Here is a 19679-nt window from a genome sequence, read left to right on the forward strand (position 1 = left end):
TCAGCTCTTGGGACAGGTAAGTATTCTGCTGCTATTACTGTTCCAGTAGGAAAATTAACTTTCCAGATAAAGCTGTTTGTTTTTAATAATGCTAAAATACAACCAACAGAGCCAATATGATAGTTAAGGTGCCAGCTATGGAAAAAGTATGGAAATTTTGGATTAATCATATCCCACCCTACCTCACACAGTAGTTGTTTGGATAAAATAAAATCTCCTTATAAGCCACCTTGATCTCTTGAAGACAGAGCTGGATATCACTCTAACATATACATGTGAGTTGCTTAAGGCTAAATCAGCCATCTATTTTGTCTATAGTTAGGCGAATGATATTTCAGCAAACACCTGCATTCAGATACCATGTGCATCTTGCTTTTAAGTATCCCAGAATATGCAAGAGACAAGTAAAGGCAGATTCCCTGACCTTAGGAACATACAATTGTCATTAAAAAAAGTTTCCAAAAAAAGCTTTGCCTATTTCAAGAAATAAAATGGTGGGGGATCTTGAGCAGTGGAGGAAAGAAAGAGAAAAAAAAACCCTGTACAATAGGGCAGCTGCTCACCTAAATCAGACCTGGACATTTTATGGCACCTGGGCCACATCCAGTCCTTTGACAATCTCTGTCCAGCCTGCGTGAGCTAAATCCAAAATTAGAAATCAAATGTATGCCAAGCACTCAATACAACTGCATTGCTTTTTTTTAAGGCAGCTGCTATTTTTTCCCCAATTTACATATGTGCATATGTGAGTGCCTACACACTTTCATAGCCATATTGGTTCAGCCCTCCACAACAGTTCCGGTTTCACATGTGACCTTTTGGGAAAATTAATTGCCCACCCTTAAACTAAACCTAACCTAACCTAACCTAACCTAACCTAACCTAAACTAAACTAAACTAAACTAAACTAAACTAAACTAAACTAAACTAAACTAAACTAAACTAAACTAAGGAACAGCTTTTCAAGCAGGTACACATCATCTTTAGGGGGAAACGTATGTTTACACACATGAATCAGTGATGCAAAGTCTACAAGTCTATTGCAATGCTTTTCAGAATAAGGATAGAGTTCTTACTATTTACATTTGTTCTGAGGTTGGTATAGACATGAGATCGATTTGGTCACTCCCTGTTTGGTCCTGATTGAAACACTCCTTTTGAGCTGGCTTTTCTTGACTTGTGACTACACCTTTGCAAATCTGTGGGGTAGATCTACCAGCTCCTTGAACTTGTGGCTCACTAAGGAGGAGATGGATCTTGCTTGAGGTTTCTTGGATTAGATGGGGCAGCAAGTGGGTAGGCTGGGTTCCCACCCACCCCCTTCATTTTTGAGGATTTCTGGCTTCTCCTAATTAAAAATGGGCTAAGCCTATCCAAAGGCTTGATATGTCAATTGATATATTTCTTTGACTTCTAGATAGAACTTGCCAACAAATTATGGCATTGTCCAAGAGTTTGTACTGTTATTCTTTTATACACAAAAGCCGGTTCGGCGCAATGGTTAGAATGCAGTATTGCAAGGTAACTCTGTCCACAGCCAGGAGTTTGATCCTGATTGGCTCAAGGTTGACTCAGCCTTTTATCCTCCCAAGCCCGGTAAAATGAGATCCTAGATTGTTGGGGACAACATGCTGATTCTGTAAACTGCTTAGAGAGTGCTGTAAAGCACTATGAAGTGGTATATAAGTCTAAATGCTATAGTGCTAGTGCTATATACAGTGTGTACGTTACTCATATGTAGGAGTATGCAAAAATATACAGTCAAATTAGGGGCCACAAAAAATAATAAAAGGTTTGTGGGATATATGGTCCCAGGCTGCAAGTTGCATAGCCCTCTTCTTTTAAAAATCTTCCTGGGTGCTCTTGTCCTGGGTCTTGAAAATCCTAACTGCATTTCAGCTGTTTATATTTGTACTACATTTAACAGTCTAAAGCAGGCATGTCAAACTCGCGACGTCACGTGGCGTGTGACATATCGCCACTTTTTCCCCATTGCCAGCAATGGGGAGGGTGCGGTTTCGTCGTGATGCATCCGGCCCGCGGGTCGGCAGTTTGACATGCCTGGTCTAAAAGGCTATGAAGACATAGTAAAATAGAGTGGGAACAAGTGGATCGTGGATATAGGATTTTCCTTCCTTAAAAATTCTATAGAATTACGTCAGTTCTTCCTTTTAGACAAATCCTTTATGGCCGCTAGAAAGTGGTCATTTTCATTGTTACACAAGCCATAAAGGGTATGTGGTTAAAGATTTGGGCTTACTGGTTTGTACATATGTGATCAACTATATTTCCTTCCTTTGTTTTTGTAGTCTAAGTCTCAAAAACATGCTTCTCCATAGCATTTGGCTAATCGTACATATCAGCCTTAAGCTTGTACCTTCAGATGCTTGCTCATGAGCTTTTGATTTGTGTGCAGGGTAGGGTTGCAGGAATTCTAGCCCTTGGCAGTATATGTTATCCCAGTGCATGATATCACTTTGCTCCAAATGTCACCTGCCCACTAGGCTATCCCTACTTTCATTCAGTATGCCAGGGAAGGCCATCTAGAGTTCTGTGTTCACTGCAATGAAGGTCTTTCCATTGCCATTTGTTATTTTAACTGCACATAGTTCTCACAGGAATAGGTCTGTGATAAAACTGTCCTATGTCAAAATGCATAGATGAGAATTAAGAAATGTTTCTGTCTGAATGTTTTATTTTGCCAGAGTCTGAATTTAATTTGGTAGTGTCTGAATGTTTTTATTTTGGTAATTTATAGAACAAGGCTTGTTTATTGCTCCAGTCATACTAAATTTTACAGTTTTTGCATTTTGAATGAAATTTCAGACTGTGTGTGTGCTTATATGTATACTTATCAAACATTTTGGATTCCAGTCTTAAATATGAACAAGAGCAGAGATTGTGTCAAAGTGTGAGAGAAATGCTTTAAAGTAGGCTAACAGACAATTTATATGTCTATTTGGGTGTCTGTGTTGAATGTTCCTTGTGGCCACCACATTAGTGTGCCTGCTCACTCATCCTTGAGTCAGCAAAAAACTATTTCATCATAATTTGCATGGCTGTGACAGACAGATTACTGCCTCTATCGTAAAACTGTCCTTTGATGCTGCCCTTACAGTATTAATGTGGAATAAGCTATTCTCCAAAGCACCTGAAGACAGGACAAGAAGCCACGGATGGCAACTAACCAAAGAGAGAAGCAACCTAGAACTAAGGAAAAAAATACCTGACAGTTAGAACAATTAATCAGTGGAACAACCTGCCTCCAGAAGTTGTGAATGCTCCAACACTGGAAGTGTTTAAGAAGAGATTGGGCAACCATTTGTCTGAAATGGTATAGGGTTTCCTGCCTGAGCAGGGGGTTGGACTAGAAGGCCTCCAAGGTCTCTTCCAATTCAGTCATTCTGTTCTTTTCTGTTCTGAAGATGAGGGCAGCAATCAATGGATTTCTCTGCCTGTGTTTCTCCTTTGATACAACATCAATTGTCAGCAAGAAATAAACCAATAACGTCCAGTCACTGTCCTGATAATGTGATTGGCCACACTTGGGTAACTGGGACTTAGTGTCTGAGACAGAAACTTTAACCATTTTTCAAGCTGTCCAAACTAGCAGGTCATTGGTGATGTCCTGGTGACTTGTCACTTGGATGTCTATGGAGATTCTCAGTCATGCAGGACATGGTTGTCTGAAAGGTGCTTTTTCAAAAGGCAACTGGACTATGTTTTCCTGTTTGTTGAAGAAGACGAGAAGCGAAACATCTTCCTCAAGGAAGAAACAATCCAGTTGCCTTTTGAAAAAGCACCTTTGTCACTTGGATGATTTTTGAACACAAGTATATGACCTGGAGGACTCTTAGTGGTGGATTTTTAATGGTGGAGTAGAGAAGGAGGGTTGTGCCCTCCTCTGCTCTATTAACCTGTCAGTGGCTATTTGGACACTTTAGGGGAGGGTTGCGTTGATCTCCTTCCTGTTTGATCCTATGCCACTCTGGAAAGGGGTAGAATTGTCCTCAATTCCACCCCAGCCCTAATTGGTAAGTACTTATGAGGAGTGCTGGAAGTGAAGGGTTACAGCTGGCTGCACCTGGAATTAGCTTCTGGGGTACAAAATGGTGTCCCCCATCAAAATAGCAGTAAAAAATAAGGCTGTACTAGCCACTTGTTGGCAAAAGCAGGGGAAAGCACTTATTACTGATAGAACCATCACCACATTTGGCAGAACCTGGACTCTTTTGTGGTTTAAATGGGCTAGGTTGCTACATCTTTTTAAAGACAAAGCTAATGTTATTTCAAAAGATGAATAACTGTATTCAGAAATAAGTCTAGCACTTTTCTAGGGAAGTACATAATTGGCATATATAAGGAGCCCATTGTAATTCCATTAGATGGATAGATGCATCTGCCTGATGTTTGGTAACCTAAGTAAAATGGCCATGGAGGGCAGTGCCCAGTGATTGGAAAAGAGTGGGCCTGCAGCATCCTAAAGCAGATAGCAGATTGCAAAACAAATTAATGTTGCACTTGGAATGTGATGAGCCCTCATGAATGACATTCTTACCAGGTTTCATATATATATATATGCATCCAGCTTTTGGGAAAGACCCTCCATTTTGCTTTTATTTGGAATGTGCCATTCCTTGAAAGATGCAGGCTGGAACTGTTTTCTTGATAATCTTAGAAGGGGAGTAAAAATTAGAAGGCTGAATTTCCATAACCTAGCTTAACCACGTATTTCTGTATTCACATGACACGTGAAACATAATGTAATCACATGAGCTAGATTCATACAATAAAAGATGATTGCCTAGTTTGTGGTTTGGTATATTGGTTCAGCATATAAAGCCATAGAAGAATTTGATTTAAATATTCTTATTTTATAAAATAGCATTTCAAATGGTGTTTGATTTCATACTCATGGAAGCCAACTTGAAAAACACAAAGGCTTGTCCACCAACATGTGAGAGTGGAAATACTTTAAATTTCAGGGGTTACCATTTCTTGGTTATGGCAACAGAAGAGTTAAAGACATACTTTGAGCCATGGAAACTGGGGCTTTTGGGGTTAAGACAGGTAAGTATCTCTTGTCAGGTTCTGCTGGGACTTGTTGATGTTACTCTGTGCTGAGGAATGTCATGGTATTTTCCCACTACCACCTCAAGCACAATTTTCAGAGTGAAGAACATCTGTGTCTAGGTATATGCATGCTTATATCTATTTGGTATATTATTGCTTTCTTTTTCTCTTTATTCAGGTGCATAATACCCATTGCACCCTGATCTAGCACAAAGCCATAACTTTTAATTATTGTAAGAAACACTAGTCTACATACGTTTAGTGGGGACCTGATAGATAAGCTAGTGGACTGCATATATTGAAGCCTGGATAATATTTCATGCTTCATTTTTGTGTTCTGTCCCTTCTTACAGCCCCCATCTTTCTTCAGTCTATTTTTTATTTTCCTTTGAAGAAAGGAAATGTGTTGGCTTAACAAGAATCCACCCTTTTTCAAAATATTACAAAGTGTTTGAATAGCACAAGAGAATGAGTGAATGTCAAAGTGGATTTCAAGGTTGGGTTTGGACTATTCAGCATTAAAGATGAGCTGTTTTGTTGGGAAAAAAAGAAATTATTATAGGGCAGCCTTTAATACCTTATAGGGACGCGGTGGCTCAGTGGGTTAGGACACTGAGCTTGTCGATCAAAAGGTCGGCAGTTTGATGGGTCGAATACTGAGTGCTGCGTAGCAAAGAGCGCCTGTTACTCATCCCAGCTTCTGCCAACCTAGCAGTTCGAAAGTACGTAAAAATGCAAGTAGAAAAATAGGGACCACTACGGTGGGAAGGTAACAGCGTTCTGTGCGCCTTTGGCGTCTAGTCACGCCGGCCACATGACCACGGAGACGTCCTCGGACAAGCGCTGGCTTTGAAATGGAGATGAGCACCGGCCCCTAGAGTCGGAAACGACTAGCACGCATGTGCGGGGGAACCTTTACCTTTTACCTTAATACCTTGGTATTATCAAAATATGTGGAAATTCATCTGCTTTAATTTTCAATCAGTTTTGCTCTGCTTCTGTTTCTATCTCTTTTTCCCTTTACTTTAATAATGAGATAATAAAATAATTGATTTTGGGAGGCAGAAAAGGGGCTGGAGTGGAAGAACTTACAAACTTAAAGTTCTTTTCTTCCTTGTTATCTTTCATGCCCTGATTTGGCATTACGGATATTCAGAATCAGCATCCAAATAAAACAGTTTAAAATACAGTTGTGTTCTCTTCAAAACCAGTCCTAACAATATCAAAAAACCAACCTTTGAGGAAGCATCTTTAAAAATATCTCCAACCTATTTGAGTTTCATATGTTTCCTTGGAGTCATGTAGAAATGGAATATATTTCCATTGGCAAGTTTAGAATAACTATAATGAATAGCTGAACTTTTAGTAATCTAGAAGAATCTTGTAACACTATTGCTTATGCTTTTGATTAGTGGGAGTACCCAGTGCTTTATAATGTTCCACCTTTCACATAAATCCTGTGCAAAGGCAATTCCTAGCCTTTCCCATACTATTGCCTTTATTTCACACCTGCAGAGTGCTTTTTCTCTCCTGTTTACATAGCAGATATTCTGGATTTTCCGGGATATCTGATATACAAAGACTGATAGAGAATGAAAATACAGGGTTGGCCCCACTACAAGAAAGAAGGAAGTAGTTACTTTAAGCAGCTGAATTGGAGTTGTTATGAAACAATAACAAGTTATTGTTGTTATATTTGTTACTAGTGGGAGGAGAGGAAATGTGGTTGTAGGGCTTTTTATTTTCACCTTGACTATTAGATTCCACATGCAGCCTGTCTCAAGGCTAAAACTTTTGATCACGTTATTGCATCTTAGAGTTGATTTAAATAAACCAGGAAGCAAACTTTCATTTAGCTAGGCAAATATCTGCCTATGAAAAAAAAATAGCCTAAGCTAAAATTGCAATAACTGTGGAAGGAGAGAACTTGATTAATTTGAAAAGAATTATGTATCATTCCTAGAACGGTGACATCAAAAAGAATGATTATAATATAAAGGGAATCAAATTGTACAGACTATTTGCAACTAAGGAGGGAAGGCAAGTCAAACGTGAGGTTCTGTTGATTTGATTTTCAACAGATCTACCTTATTCTCCATTTCTGTCATTTATATCTTTAGGAACTTAATTGTTGTGCAGCATTTGTATCATAATTTTGCATACAATACAAAGTACAGAGAATGTTTTCTCTGCGGGGAAAATGTAGACGCATTACTGCTTTACACAGAAGCTGTTCATAAATATGAGCCTGTTTCTGTTATCATTAGATCAGAAATAGTCTCTGATGATGGTTGGTTCTACCATATCAAAGCATTCTGCTTCAGTGGCACCCTTATCAAGGGAGGTGGTACAGCACTCTTGCACTGCCAGCTCCTCCATCAGCTGTAGCAGCCAAAAGATGGAAAAATAAAGTGATATGTATGTGAAAAAAGAGAAATGGAGACATATAACCCTGTACAAATTACTCAAAAGTGAATACCGTATATACTTGAGTATAAGCCGACTCGAGTATAAGCCGAGACCCCCAATTTCACCCCCAAAAACTGGAAAAAGTTGTTGACTCGAGTATAAGCCGATCCGCCGTTCTGCAAGCCTCCGCCACCGGCGGAGGCTGGATCCGCGCTCTGCAAGCCTCTGCTGCCAGCAGAGGCTCGATCCGCCATTTTGCAAGCCTGAATACACAGGAATACCCTGTGTGGCCGCGGCTCTCGGGGAAGCCCTGGCTGTCCGCTTCCTCGCTCCACGCTGCCATTCGGGGCCCGCGCGTTCCCCGGGCAAATCGCGGCGCCCAGCAGGCGAGGAAACACGCCCGCTCCAGTCGCCCCCCTTTCCCTCAGGAGACGCGAAGCAAGTGACCGCCCGGAGCTTACCGAGGACTTGCTTCGGTGCTTCCAGGATCGCGCGCACCTCTCCCAAGCCGCCGCCGTCCGGAGACCTGCCGAAGTTTGGGGAGGTTTGGGGAGGTGCGCGTGCACCTCCCCAAACCTCCCCAAACGTCGGCAGGTCTCCGGACCTCCGTGCCCTGCCTGCCTGCTTCTTTCCGCTGCGGAAAGAAGCAGACCTCCGTGCCCTGCCTGCCTGCTTCTTTCCGCTGCGGAAAGAAGCAGACCTCCGCGCCCTGCTTGCCTGCTTCTTTCCGCTGCGGAAAGAAGCAGACCTCCGCGCCCTGCCTGCCTGCTTCTTTCCGCTGCGGAAAGAAGCAGACCTCCGCGCCCTGCCTGCCTGCTTCTTTCCGCTGCGGAAAGAAGCAGACCTCCGCGCCCTGCCTGCCTGCTTCTTTCCGCTGCGGAAAGAAGCAGACCTCCGCGCCCTGCCTGCCTGCTTCTTTCCGCTGCGGAAAGAAGCAGACCTCCGCGCCCTGCCTGCCTGCTTCTTTCCGCTGCGGAAAGAAGCAGACCTCCGCGCCCTGCCTGCCTGCTTCTTTCCGCTGCGGAAAGAAGCAGACCTCCGCGCCCTGCCAGCCTGCTTCTTTCCGCTGCGGAAAGAAGCAGACCTCCGCGCCCTGCCTGCCTGCTTCTTTCCGCAGCGGAAAGAAGCAGGCAGGCAGGGCACGGAGGTCCGGAGACCTGCCGACGTTTGGGGAGGTTTGGGGAGGTGCGCGCAAACCTCCCCAAACTTCGGCAGGTCTGCGGACGGCGGTGGCTTGGGAGAGGTGCGCGCGATCCCGGAAGCACCAAAGCCTCGGCCGCGCACAAGTCCTCGGTAAGTTTTTTTGTTGACTGGAGTATAAGCCGAAGTGGAATTTTTCAGCCCAAAAAGTGGGCTGAAAAATTCGGCTTATACTCAAGTATATATGGTAATCCACTTATTTGGATTTCTTTTGGATAGCTGTGTAGACCTACTTGACTTTAGTTAACAAATCATATTATAATTTAATGTATAAACTAGGCCTTTATGTGTCCCATATGCCTTTTGTAGGCTTCACTCAAGCTGGACTACAGTAAGACTGTTGTCAATAAATGAGAATTTACCCTTTTAATTCCCTTGCAATTCCAGTGAAATATCTCTGTATCCAGTGCTTTTTTTGTAAAAGAAAAAGGTGCCGGAACTCACACATGTCATACAACCCGCCTTGCATACCCTACAAGGTTCCATCCAAAAAAAGGTGCTGGAACTCCGTTCTGAGCGTTCTGTGACAAAAAAAGCCCTGCCTGTATCATACAATCATGCTTTTAGCATAGAACAAGTGTAATAGTTATGGAAAAGTGGTTGATATTTATCCAGATCTTTATGGGAGAGAGGGGGGGGAGATCACATTAATGAGTTAAATGTATGTGAATGGGGGGGGGGGAAGTCAGCCTGTGGGATACACATATTGCCCTAATAGGTATGCTTTAAAGATAAAAACCTGTATGCTTGTGATAAGGTGGCATTTCCAGACAGAATTTCATTGACTGGATTTGTACAATGCCCTAAGCAAAAGGAAGTAAGTCATATTTTGGCTTACTTTATTTGTGAATCCAAAATAGATATAAGTGGAGAAAGCAAATAATAACTTGGCTCAATCTCTCCCCTCCTCCCCACTTAAGAATGGCAAAGTTGCTGACTCGTTGAAAAATGTGACACTGAAATTGATTTCTACCTGACAGCTTGTCCTTGCTGCCTGCTGAAATGGAAGGAATATTATTTACCTTGAGTCAAGCACGAACACTAAGCAATTTACTGGAGATGGCATTGACTTTTATAATAGTAAAGTCCATCAGCCATTTTTGGTGTACACACATGCTCTTGAATGTGTGTGGTTGCTAGCTTGTGGGCATGTCAGTAGATCCTCTTCACGGGAACACCGCAAGAAAGTTTTGAAGGAAAGGCAAAGAAATAAAAGAAGTTACCAAGCCCTCTGGGTTAGGCATTCTTACCCCTGCAGTGATGCAAGGCCAGCTCCAAGGCACTCAGTAACTAACCAGACAAGACCCCTTTTCAAACAACAGTTAAAAGGAGATTATTGACCTACTCTGTATACGCAACCTTACCTTCATAGCACCTGAGCAAAAAATATCTTTTACTACTCTGACTGGTTCATGGATCAACCTCCTCATTTCCATTATACCTTTCTTCCCATGGTAATTTGCAGATCATATGTTTCCTTATTAGGTTTGAGTACCTCCTTGCCTGGAGCTTATGTATATCATCTCCTGCACACAGACCCTTTTCTGAAGTGGATTATGTCCCTTCCCAGAAGCACTTTAAAGTGGACCAGTTTCCTGCTAAGTACAGAGAACCATAAAAAGGTATACAAGTTAATCTCCATAGTTGAACACTATCTAATGTACTGTTTACTGAAAAGAATATCTGTATTCAGTGGTACATACATGCGTGCAGAGGACTTCAACCCTCAGATCTGCTCCAAAAAGTGAATAAAGAGACATTGTACTCCAGGGCTGCACACCCTTCTCTGAGGCAGAGGATAAAGAACTTTACAAGCTGGGTGTGTTGTCATGCTTTGGTCCAACTGATAACATCTCTGACAAGAAAAAGTTGGCACCTAAACATACCTCTCTGAACAGGGAGTGGAGCTTTTTCCTATAATCTATTCTTCAGAAGGCTGCCCTCTAACAATCTGTTTGTTTGTAGTTGAGCATTGGTCTATAAATGCTTGTCAAGTTCCCTTTTTCTGATTATTACAATGCATTTTGTCACCTGACTTCTAGCATTTTGCACTCAACACTTGCCCGGCAATTGTGAGTATCTTGACTTTAATGTTCTGTCTTCTCTATTAAGTATCAGGATGGTTTGGTATCTTTTATGTGGCCACACAATTTACTTGCAGGTTTCAGAACTATTCCGTTTATTTCAAGTGGCAAAAACAATTATTATAGTGACATTCACCAGTAACAGCATAATCCCAAGCCTTAATTGATAACACTTCCCTTTTCAAAACAGTACTGTATGTTTCAGATCTCTGCAAACTTTTTAAAATTTGTTTCTATTGATGCTTAAGTTGCTTGGCTTATTCTTATTCTTTCCCTATGTTAATTATCATTCTTACATCCCAGGGAATTTTACAATAGGGAAAAATAATGTTGCCAAGAGGGAAAGGTTATGTATGGATACCAATATAGGTGGCCTGGCACAGCTACCTTCATGGCCTCTGCCAAGCATCTTAGTCCACTTTTATCACTTGTCATATCTCCTTTGCCCAACACAACCACCATGTTGCCTGGTTTATCCTGCCATCCTTTCCATGGACTAATTTTTTCCTCCCCCAGGCTTCACTATCTGGCTGGTCTGGCTACTGATATTCTCTAAGCTTCTTCCGCATGGCATTCAGCAGCTCTTGGTCCCAAATAGGCCAGGCTCCTCCTCCTATAGCTGCCCATTGGTGACTGCCACCATGTGCTTTGAAGAGAAGTATATGCCTGCCTGCCAGCCAGCGTTTTTTTTTAAACAAAATTACAATCAAACAATCAAAATTAAGTTGACCTAGACAACAGGATTTAACAGACTGAGGACAATAGCTTATTTTCTAGTAAAATTGTGCATTATGATTGACTGTACAGTCAGTTTGTAAATAGACAAGTCATCCCTGGCATCCATTTTGTGAGAGCGTGCATTAGGACAGCGCAGGGCTTTGCATCTGAAGGGAAAATGGTATTTCAGATTGGGGGTGGGGACAATTCCTTCAAACAGCTGGGTCTTTTCCTGGGAGCCTATCTCTAGCATAATCCTGGGGAAAAGACATTTAGTTTAAGGAGTTGTCAACAGGTGCAACTTGTGCACCCATGTACACTCTGAAATAGTTTTTCTCCTTCAAATCCAAAGCATTGCTAGCCCTAATACATACCATATGTTCTTAAAATTCCAGATGTGTCTGTTTCTAAAGCCCTAACATGATATTTGCTGGGTGGCTTTGGTCCAGTCATACTGTTTCCAGCTTACTTTAGGGGTTTGTTGTAGGTATAAAATAGAGACACCTGTCTATGCCAGAGAAAAAGGCAGGATAAAAATGCAATAATATTGATGAGGGTTTTTTTTTTTAAAAGGAGATGCCCATAGAAGCTGCTTTAAGCTATTACAGAAAAGAGAAGATATATATCTAAATTACCCCTAATTTGATTGACCATTTAGTTATATTTTGTGCTTCATCCATTGAACTCAAGATAGCATTCATCACTGGTAGATGAATCTGTGGTTCTGTAGATATTAATAAACTATGACTCTGAAAATCCTTTTACCCAAGGCTTCTTCAACAATTCGAAAGCAACTCTCAATTATTCTTCTCCCACAATAATGACATATTTGAGAATTGAGCCAGCTGGGTTGCATTTGAAGCTACAGTAAAACTAATCCTTTGAAATCCTGCAGCTCTGCGAAACTGCTCGTATTTATTTGTCATGCTGACTGTAATTCAATAATATATGGAGGATCACTCCAGCCATGTCATACATGCTTTTATCCCCCCATTTCATCCCATTTTATCCTCCTAATAAAGTAAGAGGCTGGTATGTTAGTAACTGGTTCAAAATTACTCAGGAAACTTCATATCCAAGTAAAGATTAGAACTAGATATGCCTAGTCCTATTTTATATTTAAAATAAAAAAAGTTCCTGTTTCTGAATAATCTAGTAACAATCTTGCTGAAAAGACCAAAAGATGCCTAATCTTGTTGAAGAGAGGGAAATGCCTCCTGAATAATTTAGCAGTCCCAAACACACTCTTGTTTCATCTCCAAATCAAGGCCAAAACAATGCAATCTATAATTCCGGCATGTAAAGTATATCCAGAAACAAATATTTTACATACATATGCTCAAAAGCTAGTATTGTTGGAAGGCTGTGAACAACTTATACATGCAAAACTAGAACTGTTGATCCAGTTTGTTATTTTGGGATTAATACCTTAAATTTGGGTATCTGGAATGAAGGAAACATGATGAATTGATGACATTCTGTACATTTCCACACCTAAGGTTGTAATTCTGATGATAATCTATCCAAATGTTGAGGAAATGGGAAAGATTCATAAAGATAATACTCAAATGTAGGCAATGTCCTTTTTGCATGGAGCCTATTTTGCCCTACAAAGTACTTTAGTTTAACCCACATGCTACATCCTGAATTGTAGCAGCAAAATCTTTAGCATTCACATCCCAGTACAGCACTTAAAACATTGTTTTTTCAGTTAAGGAAAACAATAGGGAATACAGTGATCATAAATAAACATTTATGCAGAATTTTTTTCCTTATTGTTTTCTGCAGTTAGTCTTTAACGACAGTTAATACATCAGGGTTGGGCCTCTAATTGTGAGGACTGTATCATAAAAATAGATCTCCCGCAATTTATTGTAAAAACAAAGGTTAAAGCTAATGCAGTGCATTCTTAAAAGAAAAAAAAAGCATTGGTGACTTATTCATTAGGAAAGATGCCATAGTTTAGTAGTGGAGCACATGCTTTGCATGCAAAAAGTCCCAGGCTCAGTTCCTGGAAAGATTCTTGTCTGAAAATTTAAATACTGTTGGGTTATTAATGATCTGATTCAGCCCAAGAGACGTTCCTATGGATACTGGGTTTTATGCTATTGACCATGATTGCAAAATAAGAGGAGGCTCTCCGGAGCAAAATCGAATGCAGAGCTGGTCAGCTGTTCCAGAGGATGCATTTCTATTTCCAAAGTTATTTTTGGGCTGAGGGCTACAAGGAGCTTTTTTTTTTTTTTTTAGTGATGTGAAGGTATCACTCAAGAGCACAGAATTAACATTTTAACACAAAAGCAGATACATGAAATCTTCTGGAAATGTAACAGATTTATGTTACAGCATACCAACTGTTTTTTACAGACCAAAAAATAAAGGTAAAGGTAAAGGTTCCCCCGCACATGCGTGCTAGTCGTCTCCGACTCTAGGGGCCGGTGCTCATCTCCGTTTCAAAGCCGAAGAGCCAGCGCTTGTCCGAGGACGTCTCCGTGGTCATGTGGCCGGCATGACTAGATGCCAAAGGCACACGGAACGCTGTTACCTTCCCACCGTAGTGGTCCCTATTTTTCTACTTGCATTTTTACGTGCTTTCGAACTGCTAGGTTGGCAGAAGCTGGGACGAGTAACAGGCGCTCACTCTGTTACGCGGCACTCGGGATTCGACCCGCCAAACTGCCGACCTTCTGATCGACAAGCTCAGCGTCCTAACCCACTGAGCCACCGCGTCCCTTTTTGACCAAAAAATAGCACCATTCAAACATCACCATTTGTCATTGTATTTTGGCAGTGTGATTATGAAGCTCTGTAGCCTGCAAAAATCGGAGCGAGGTTAGCAAGTTGATTTCTCCTTCCACCCATAACCTGTTAGAGCTTCATAGTATTGACCAGAAGCATTATCTTCTTTTAAGTGGCTTCCATAGATTTCAATTTTGAGGTGAGCAGAACTTCTTAGCAAGTCAAGCCCAATATGTTATACATACAAGTCTTTAAAGTAGGCATCTGAACTGCTTCCATTTGATCCTAGCTTCTCATGTCTCACAGCTATATTTCTTTTTCAAATCACTATCAGAAAAAGATGATGATGATGATGATTTTTGAAAGAAGACTAGGTTACTTTTTTAAAAAACAAAATTGTATTTGATATCACATACTAGGGATTTCTACTCCCCTCTTTATCAAGGTGAGGATTAATTTCGTGCATCCAAAACACCATCTAGAATAGTTTGGGCTGTATAAAGTATTAGGATGTTAACAACTGAAGAAAACAAAATTATGCTGTGTGTCAATTTTTACAACATTTCACGTTCTAAAAGTGTACAGTTGTCCTATGATGCAAAACTGCAAAGCTCTTCAGGTTGTTGTTGCATTACAGTTTAATTTTTGGCCACACATAAATATAGCACCTCTCTGCTGCTTATTAAGGGACCTGGTCTTTTTGCAAAATCAACTCATTAAAGTAATTACCTTTACACTGATTTTTAGAGCAGCTGCATCTTTTCTTAGCCTCACACAGAAGCCTAAAAGAAGGCATGTATTATCAATTCTGAATCAAAGAGAGATGCTGTGCTTGCACTTGTTCAAGAGTTGTAGCATGCTCAGCCATACCATCTGCAGTACTGAAAATGGAATTAACTAGTGAAAATTTTGCATGTATTGCATGAACAAAGCTGTATGAATAAAATGTTGTTGTAGCTAATACCCTAGAAGTACGGTAATGGGAGGGAAGGGTATGCATTTGACAATAGTCTAACAAATGCAGAACAGGTTTTGTAACTGCTAACTGTGGTAAATAAAAAAGAACATTGAAATACTAACCCTTTCCCATGTTCCATATTTTCCTTTCAAATAATTTATCCCAGTAGTCCCCACATGAATGTGCATTTAATTTGGAAGAACCTCTTGGGGATAGCAGAACTACCAACTATTATTTAGAATGAAAAAACCCCTCAAACAATAAACAAAACCTGGAACTTTGTTCTTATATATGACAATAGCAGCAAGGCTTCTCTATGTCCAGAAATGGAAGGACTAATTTCATTCAAGATTAGATAGTGAAATTAATGGAGTTGGATGAGATGGCAAAATTGACTGGTTGGATTAAAGCTTTATCTAGATTAGTTTCTATTTGGAAACCACTCTTGGAATTTTTTGTTAGTTTGTTTGAAACTGAAAGAAAGGAAAATTTAACTGAGTTTTGATTGTTAGGCTTGTTTATAATGATAGAACTGCTATTTTTCATGGTTTATTACAGTTTAAAGGGTCATTGATTTTTAGGTTTTTATCTGTATCAAACAAAGTCAAAAAAGCCCTAGCTTTTTTCACCTTTTTGCCCACATTCCCCAATTTTACTTTTTCACTCCTCCTCCCACTTTATTTCTAATTCTTTTTTCTTTGCTTTTTTGTATTTTGCACTTGAAATTTAATAAGATTTTGGTAAAAACATTAGTGAAGAAATTTTCTGGGAGAAAATGTAGCACCCCAGCAGTTTATCCTGTACTCTCAGTTGCTCTGTCTTAAAACTGCTTTTCTTTTAAACAAATCACACTGAGTTTCCCATATGTAATTCACTTCTTAATTAAAGGAGTATCCAGCTTTGTTGACATTACAGTCCAGTGTTTGATAAAATGTATATGATAGCATTTTAGATAGAAGCAACATAGTTTAATGTAATAGGTACCGCTTTTGTTTGGGCTTTTCCTTCCAAATGCAAAAAAAGACTCTTAATTTTAATAGTGCATGATCTCAATATAATGGCTCAACAGTTTAATGCAAACATCAAGTTGCACTGTGGATTGAGAACCATTTATTGGCTTTAATATCAGAGATGTAATAAGGTGGCAGTATTAAGCAGGGGAGTAAACTCCAATAAATGCTGGTTGTTGTTGTTAGCTGCGAAGTCGTGTCCGACCCATCGCGACCCTACGTTCCTCCAGGCCTTCCTGTCATCTACCATCTTCTGGAGTCCATTTAAGCTCACACCTACTGCTTCAGTGACTCCATCCAGCTAGCCACCTCATTCTCTGTCGTCCCCTTCTTCTCTTGCCCTCAAACCTTTCCCAGCATTAGGCTCTTCTCCAGTGAGTCCTTCCTTCTCATTAGGTGGCCAAAGTATTTGAGTTTTAGCTTCAGGATCTGGCCTTCTAAAGAGCAGTCAGGGTTGATCTCTAGGACTGACCGGTTTGATCACCTTGCAGTCCAAGGGACTCGCAGGAGTCTTCTCCAGCACCATAGTTCAAAGGCCTCAATTCTTTGGTGCTCGGCCTTTCTTATGGTCCAACTTTCACTGCCATACATTGCAACTGGGAAGACCATATGCTGGTAGACCTATATAAATATGCATAAGATAATAACCATTTCCAGATAGAGGGTATTTGGAACTGTACCAAGACCATCTGATTAATGGAATATTCAGAATCCTTGGATGTATGACTGTAAAGGTCTCCAAAGTTATACTTCTTTTTCATAAAGAGAAAATGTGAAAGATTATTTCATGGATGGTGAACACACTGACATTCCTGACGTTTGCACTTTAAAATACACTTGTGTACATTTCTCCTTATTATTTTCTCTTTTTCTGCTAATCTAGCCTTTCTTAATCAGATATTTTTCAAGGTGCAATGAAACTGAAGTTTTCTGCTTTTGGAATCTTGTAACTGCAATTCTAACATATTTGGAGAGTACCAAGTTGGAAAAGGGTATATAAGAATTTATTCTGTGAGAAATGTATAAAATTGGTACAGAACTAACATAGGAGAGCTCTTTAACATAACTTTTTTTCTTTTTGGTTTGGCAGGGAGACCCCATTCCTGAAGAAATATATGAATTGCTGCGTGACAGCTCAGTGCATTCCATCAAAGACCTCCAGCAGGTGCTGCAGATAGAATCCGTAGGTAAATTTCCACACCAAATGTTCCTGTTTAATAAATCTCAACAGATATAACGGCAAAGCTGCATTTGTATACCACCTGAGAAATGCCATTGTGAATTATGTGTTTTCTAGATTCAGATTACACAAAGTAAAACCATAGGTTATATCTGAGTTGAAAAGCTCCTCTCCCAAGATAGTATGTGGCAGTTTACCCATAGAATAATTCTATAGCCTATTTTGGTGTTTGGCTTGAACTAGGTGTCTAACATGTCATTTGTAATGTAACAGGGGCAGAAATATTACATGCAAATAGGCTTTAATGTAATGTTTATTATTTTTAAACCAGTCTGTAATGATTCCTGATGTTTGAAGAAAAAAAAATAGACCGTGATGTTATAATCTTCTGTGCTTGAAATCAGATATCAGTTATCCATTATTCATTTCCCTGGCTTTTGATTTTTGGTCTATATAAAAGGAAAAATGAATGAAATCAGGTAATGAGAGGAGAGTTAATGTTTTGTTTTACTGTGGTGACTGGACCAGGCTGCAGAGAGAGTTGGGGATACCTGTCTCAGGACTGAGGTCACAGACCAGATTGAATAGGCTTTGGCACGTGCAGGAATGTGAGCACGCGTCATGGCCACTGGGTTGGCCCTGGAATGTATTTATAAACATTTTCTTCACAGATTCCATTCTGATCCAACCTCTCCTCCTGCCTGTCCCCTCCCCACCCCCTGCCTTCTCTCTTGTGTTTGTCTATTGGTAGCTTTGTAATCTTTGCCGAGACACTATCTACGGGGGAACAGAATTTCCTGTCTTTGTTTCCGATGCCAGTTGAACCACTGGCACGTTCTCAAAAGCATTCCCGCTCCCTTTCAAAATGCCTGTAAGGGGAGGAGGGAAAAAAAAGAGGGAGGGCACCAGCTGTGTTCTGCTATTGTTCCTCTTAAAGTTGCTTGGCTTCTCCACCCGCCTGTCCAGGACTACACAAGGCATACAATGGTGTGCCTTCCAAAATTAGCAGCACTGGCTTTTTCATAGCTGGGCCTGTTGCCCTGGTCAGCAGTAGCTTTGCTGCCCTATCTGGAAAGACTCTTGGGGGAAGGGCGAGGTTAACTGGAGACCTCTGTTTTTCAATAGAAGATTTGTTTCAAGTCAACAGCATTGCTATTTTTTCCCTTGTCTGTTTAACCTTTGCACAAATACAGCCCCCGCCCTGCCCTGATAAAATTCCAGAAAATGGGGGATGGATGGAAGAAGATGGGAAGATCCAATTAAGTTCAATGGTATGAATAAGCGATAAAGCTTTGATGTCATGGTTCATCTTTCTCTTTCTCTTGGGAGTTGGGAGATTTTAGGGACAATGAATCTGGGAATAATAGACTTTTAGAATATTGTAGAATCAAAATTTATATAGCTGGGCACTGAATCTCCAATATATCTTTGAGTCTTGATTTCTGCAGAACCTGATGTAGAAAACCTGAGGCTTTACTGTATTTCCTTTAGCCTTAAACACAGAGCTCAGTCTGTAGAAACTTTGCCTTCATTCTCTTTTTTTCGTATAGGCTTTCCATTCCTTGTTTCTTATGTTCAGAATTATTTCCCAGAAATAAAACCTGCCCTGCTTTACTTTAAGTAGCCTGCAACTGTGTAGGAACTGTCTTCAAATACTGCCATTGACTTTGGAATCTGGAGGGGTTTGTTGACTCCAAGGAAGCTCTGGCTGATGTGATGAGAATTGCTTTGTTCAGCATTTCCTATGGGAAAATGTTAGAGAATGTTTATAAAGAAAGCTGGCAGACTTATCTTTTACCCATCCCCCCAGAAGACCCAATTGGCTAAAACTGAATACATCCTCAGTAGGAGGGACAGAACTATTATACTTATCTACATCTTCACTTTGGAAAGATAAAATTACAAAGCCTGAAATCTTGAAGTATCTCTATTAGTTTGACAAAGTACAGACCTGAATAGATGAATAAATAGCCAGATTTGTTCAAAGGCATCTGAAATCAGTCATTTATTTTACCATTTGGGTATTATTCATATTTACAATTTTGGGTTTTTTTAAGAAACAACCTAAAATATGCCCAGGGCATATAACACTTTGTTACAGGCAAATATTAGTAATCTAAAGAATAAATGTTATTATTAAAATGATTTATTGGGTATAAAACAAATAGAAGATATACTGTAATGTAAGCTGAGGATATCTGAAAATATACACAGAATGTGGAGAAATATATTGTAAAATTTATATCAGGTTAATTTGCTGTGCTATTTATTACCAAATTCCACTGAAATGATCTTGTGATGTTAAGTAC

The 19679-nt window shown here is 40.2% G+C and overlaps 1 protein-coding gene across 1 annotated transcript in view; it reads left to right on the forward strand.

Annotated features, from left to right (window-relative positions):
- Positions 1-19679, forward strand: part of PDGFB (platelet derived growth factor subunit B) — a 35232-nt gene that overhangs the window by 4337 nt on the left and 11216 nt on the right. Inside the window, exon 2 of the mRNA XM_081330210.1 lies at positions 17281-17377. Within this exon, the coding sequence (XP_081186336.1) occupies positions 17281-17377 (97 nt within the window). The remainder of the gene's footprint in view (positions 1-17280; positions 17378-19679) is intronic.

This window comes from Vipera berus (genome assembly GCF_964194415.1).
Source record: "Vipera berus genome assembly, chromosome: 6".
Lineage (NCBI taxonomy): Eukaryota > Metazoa > Chordata > Lepidosauria > Squamata > Viperidae > Vipera > Vipera berus.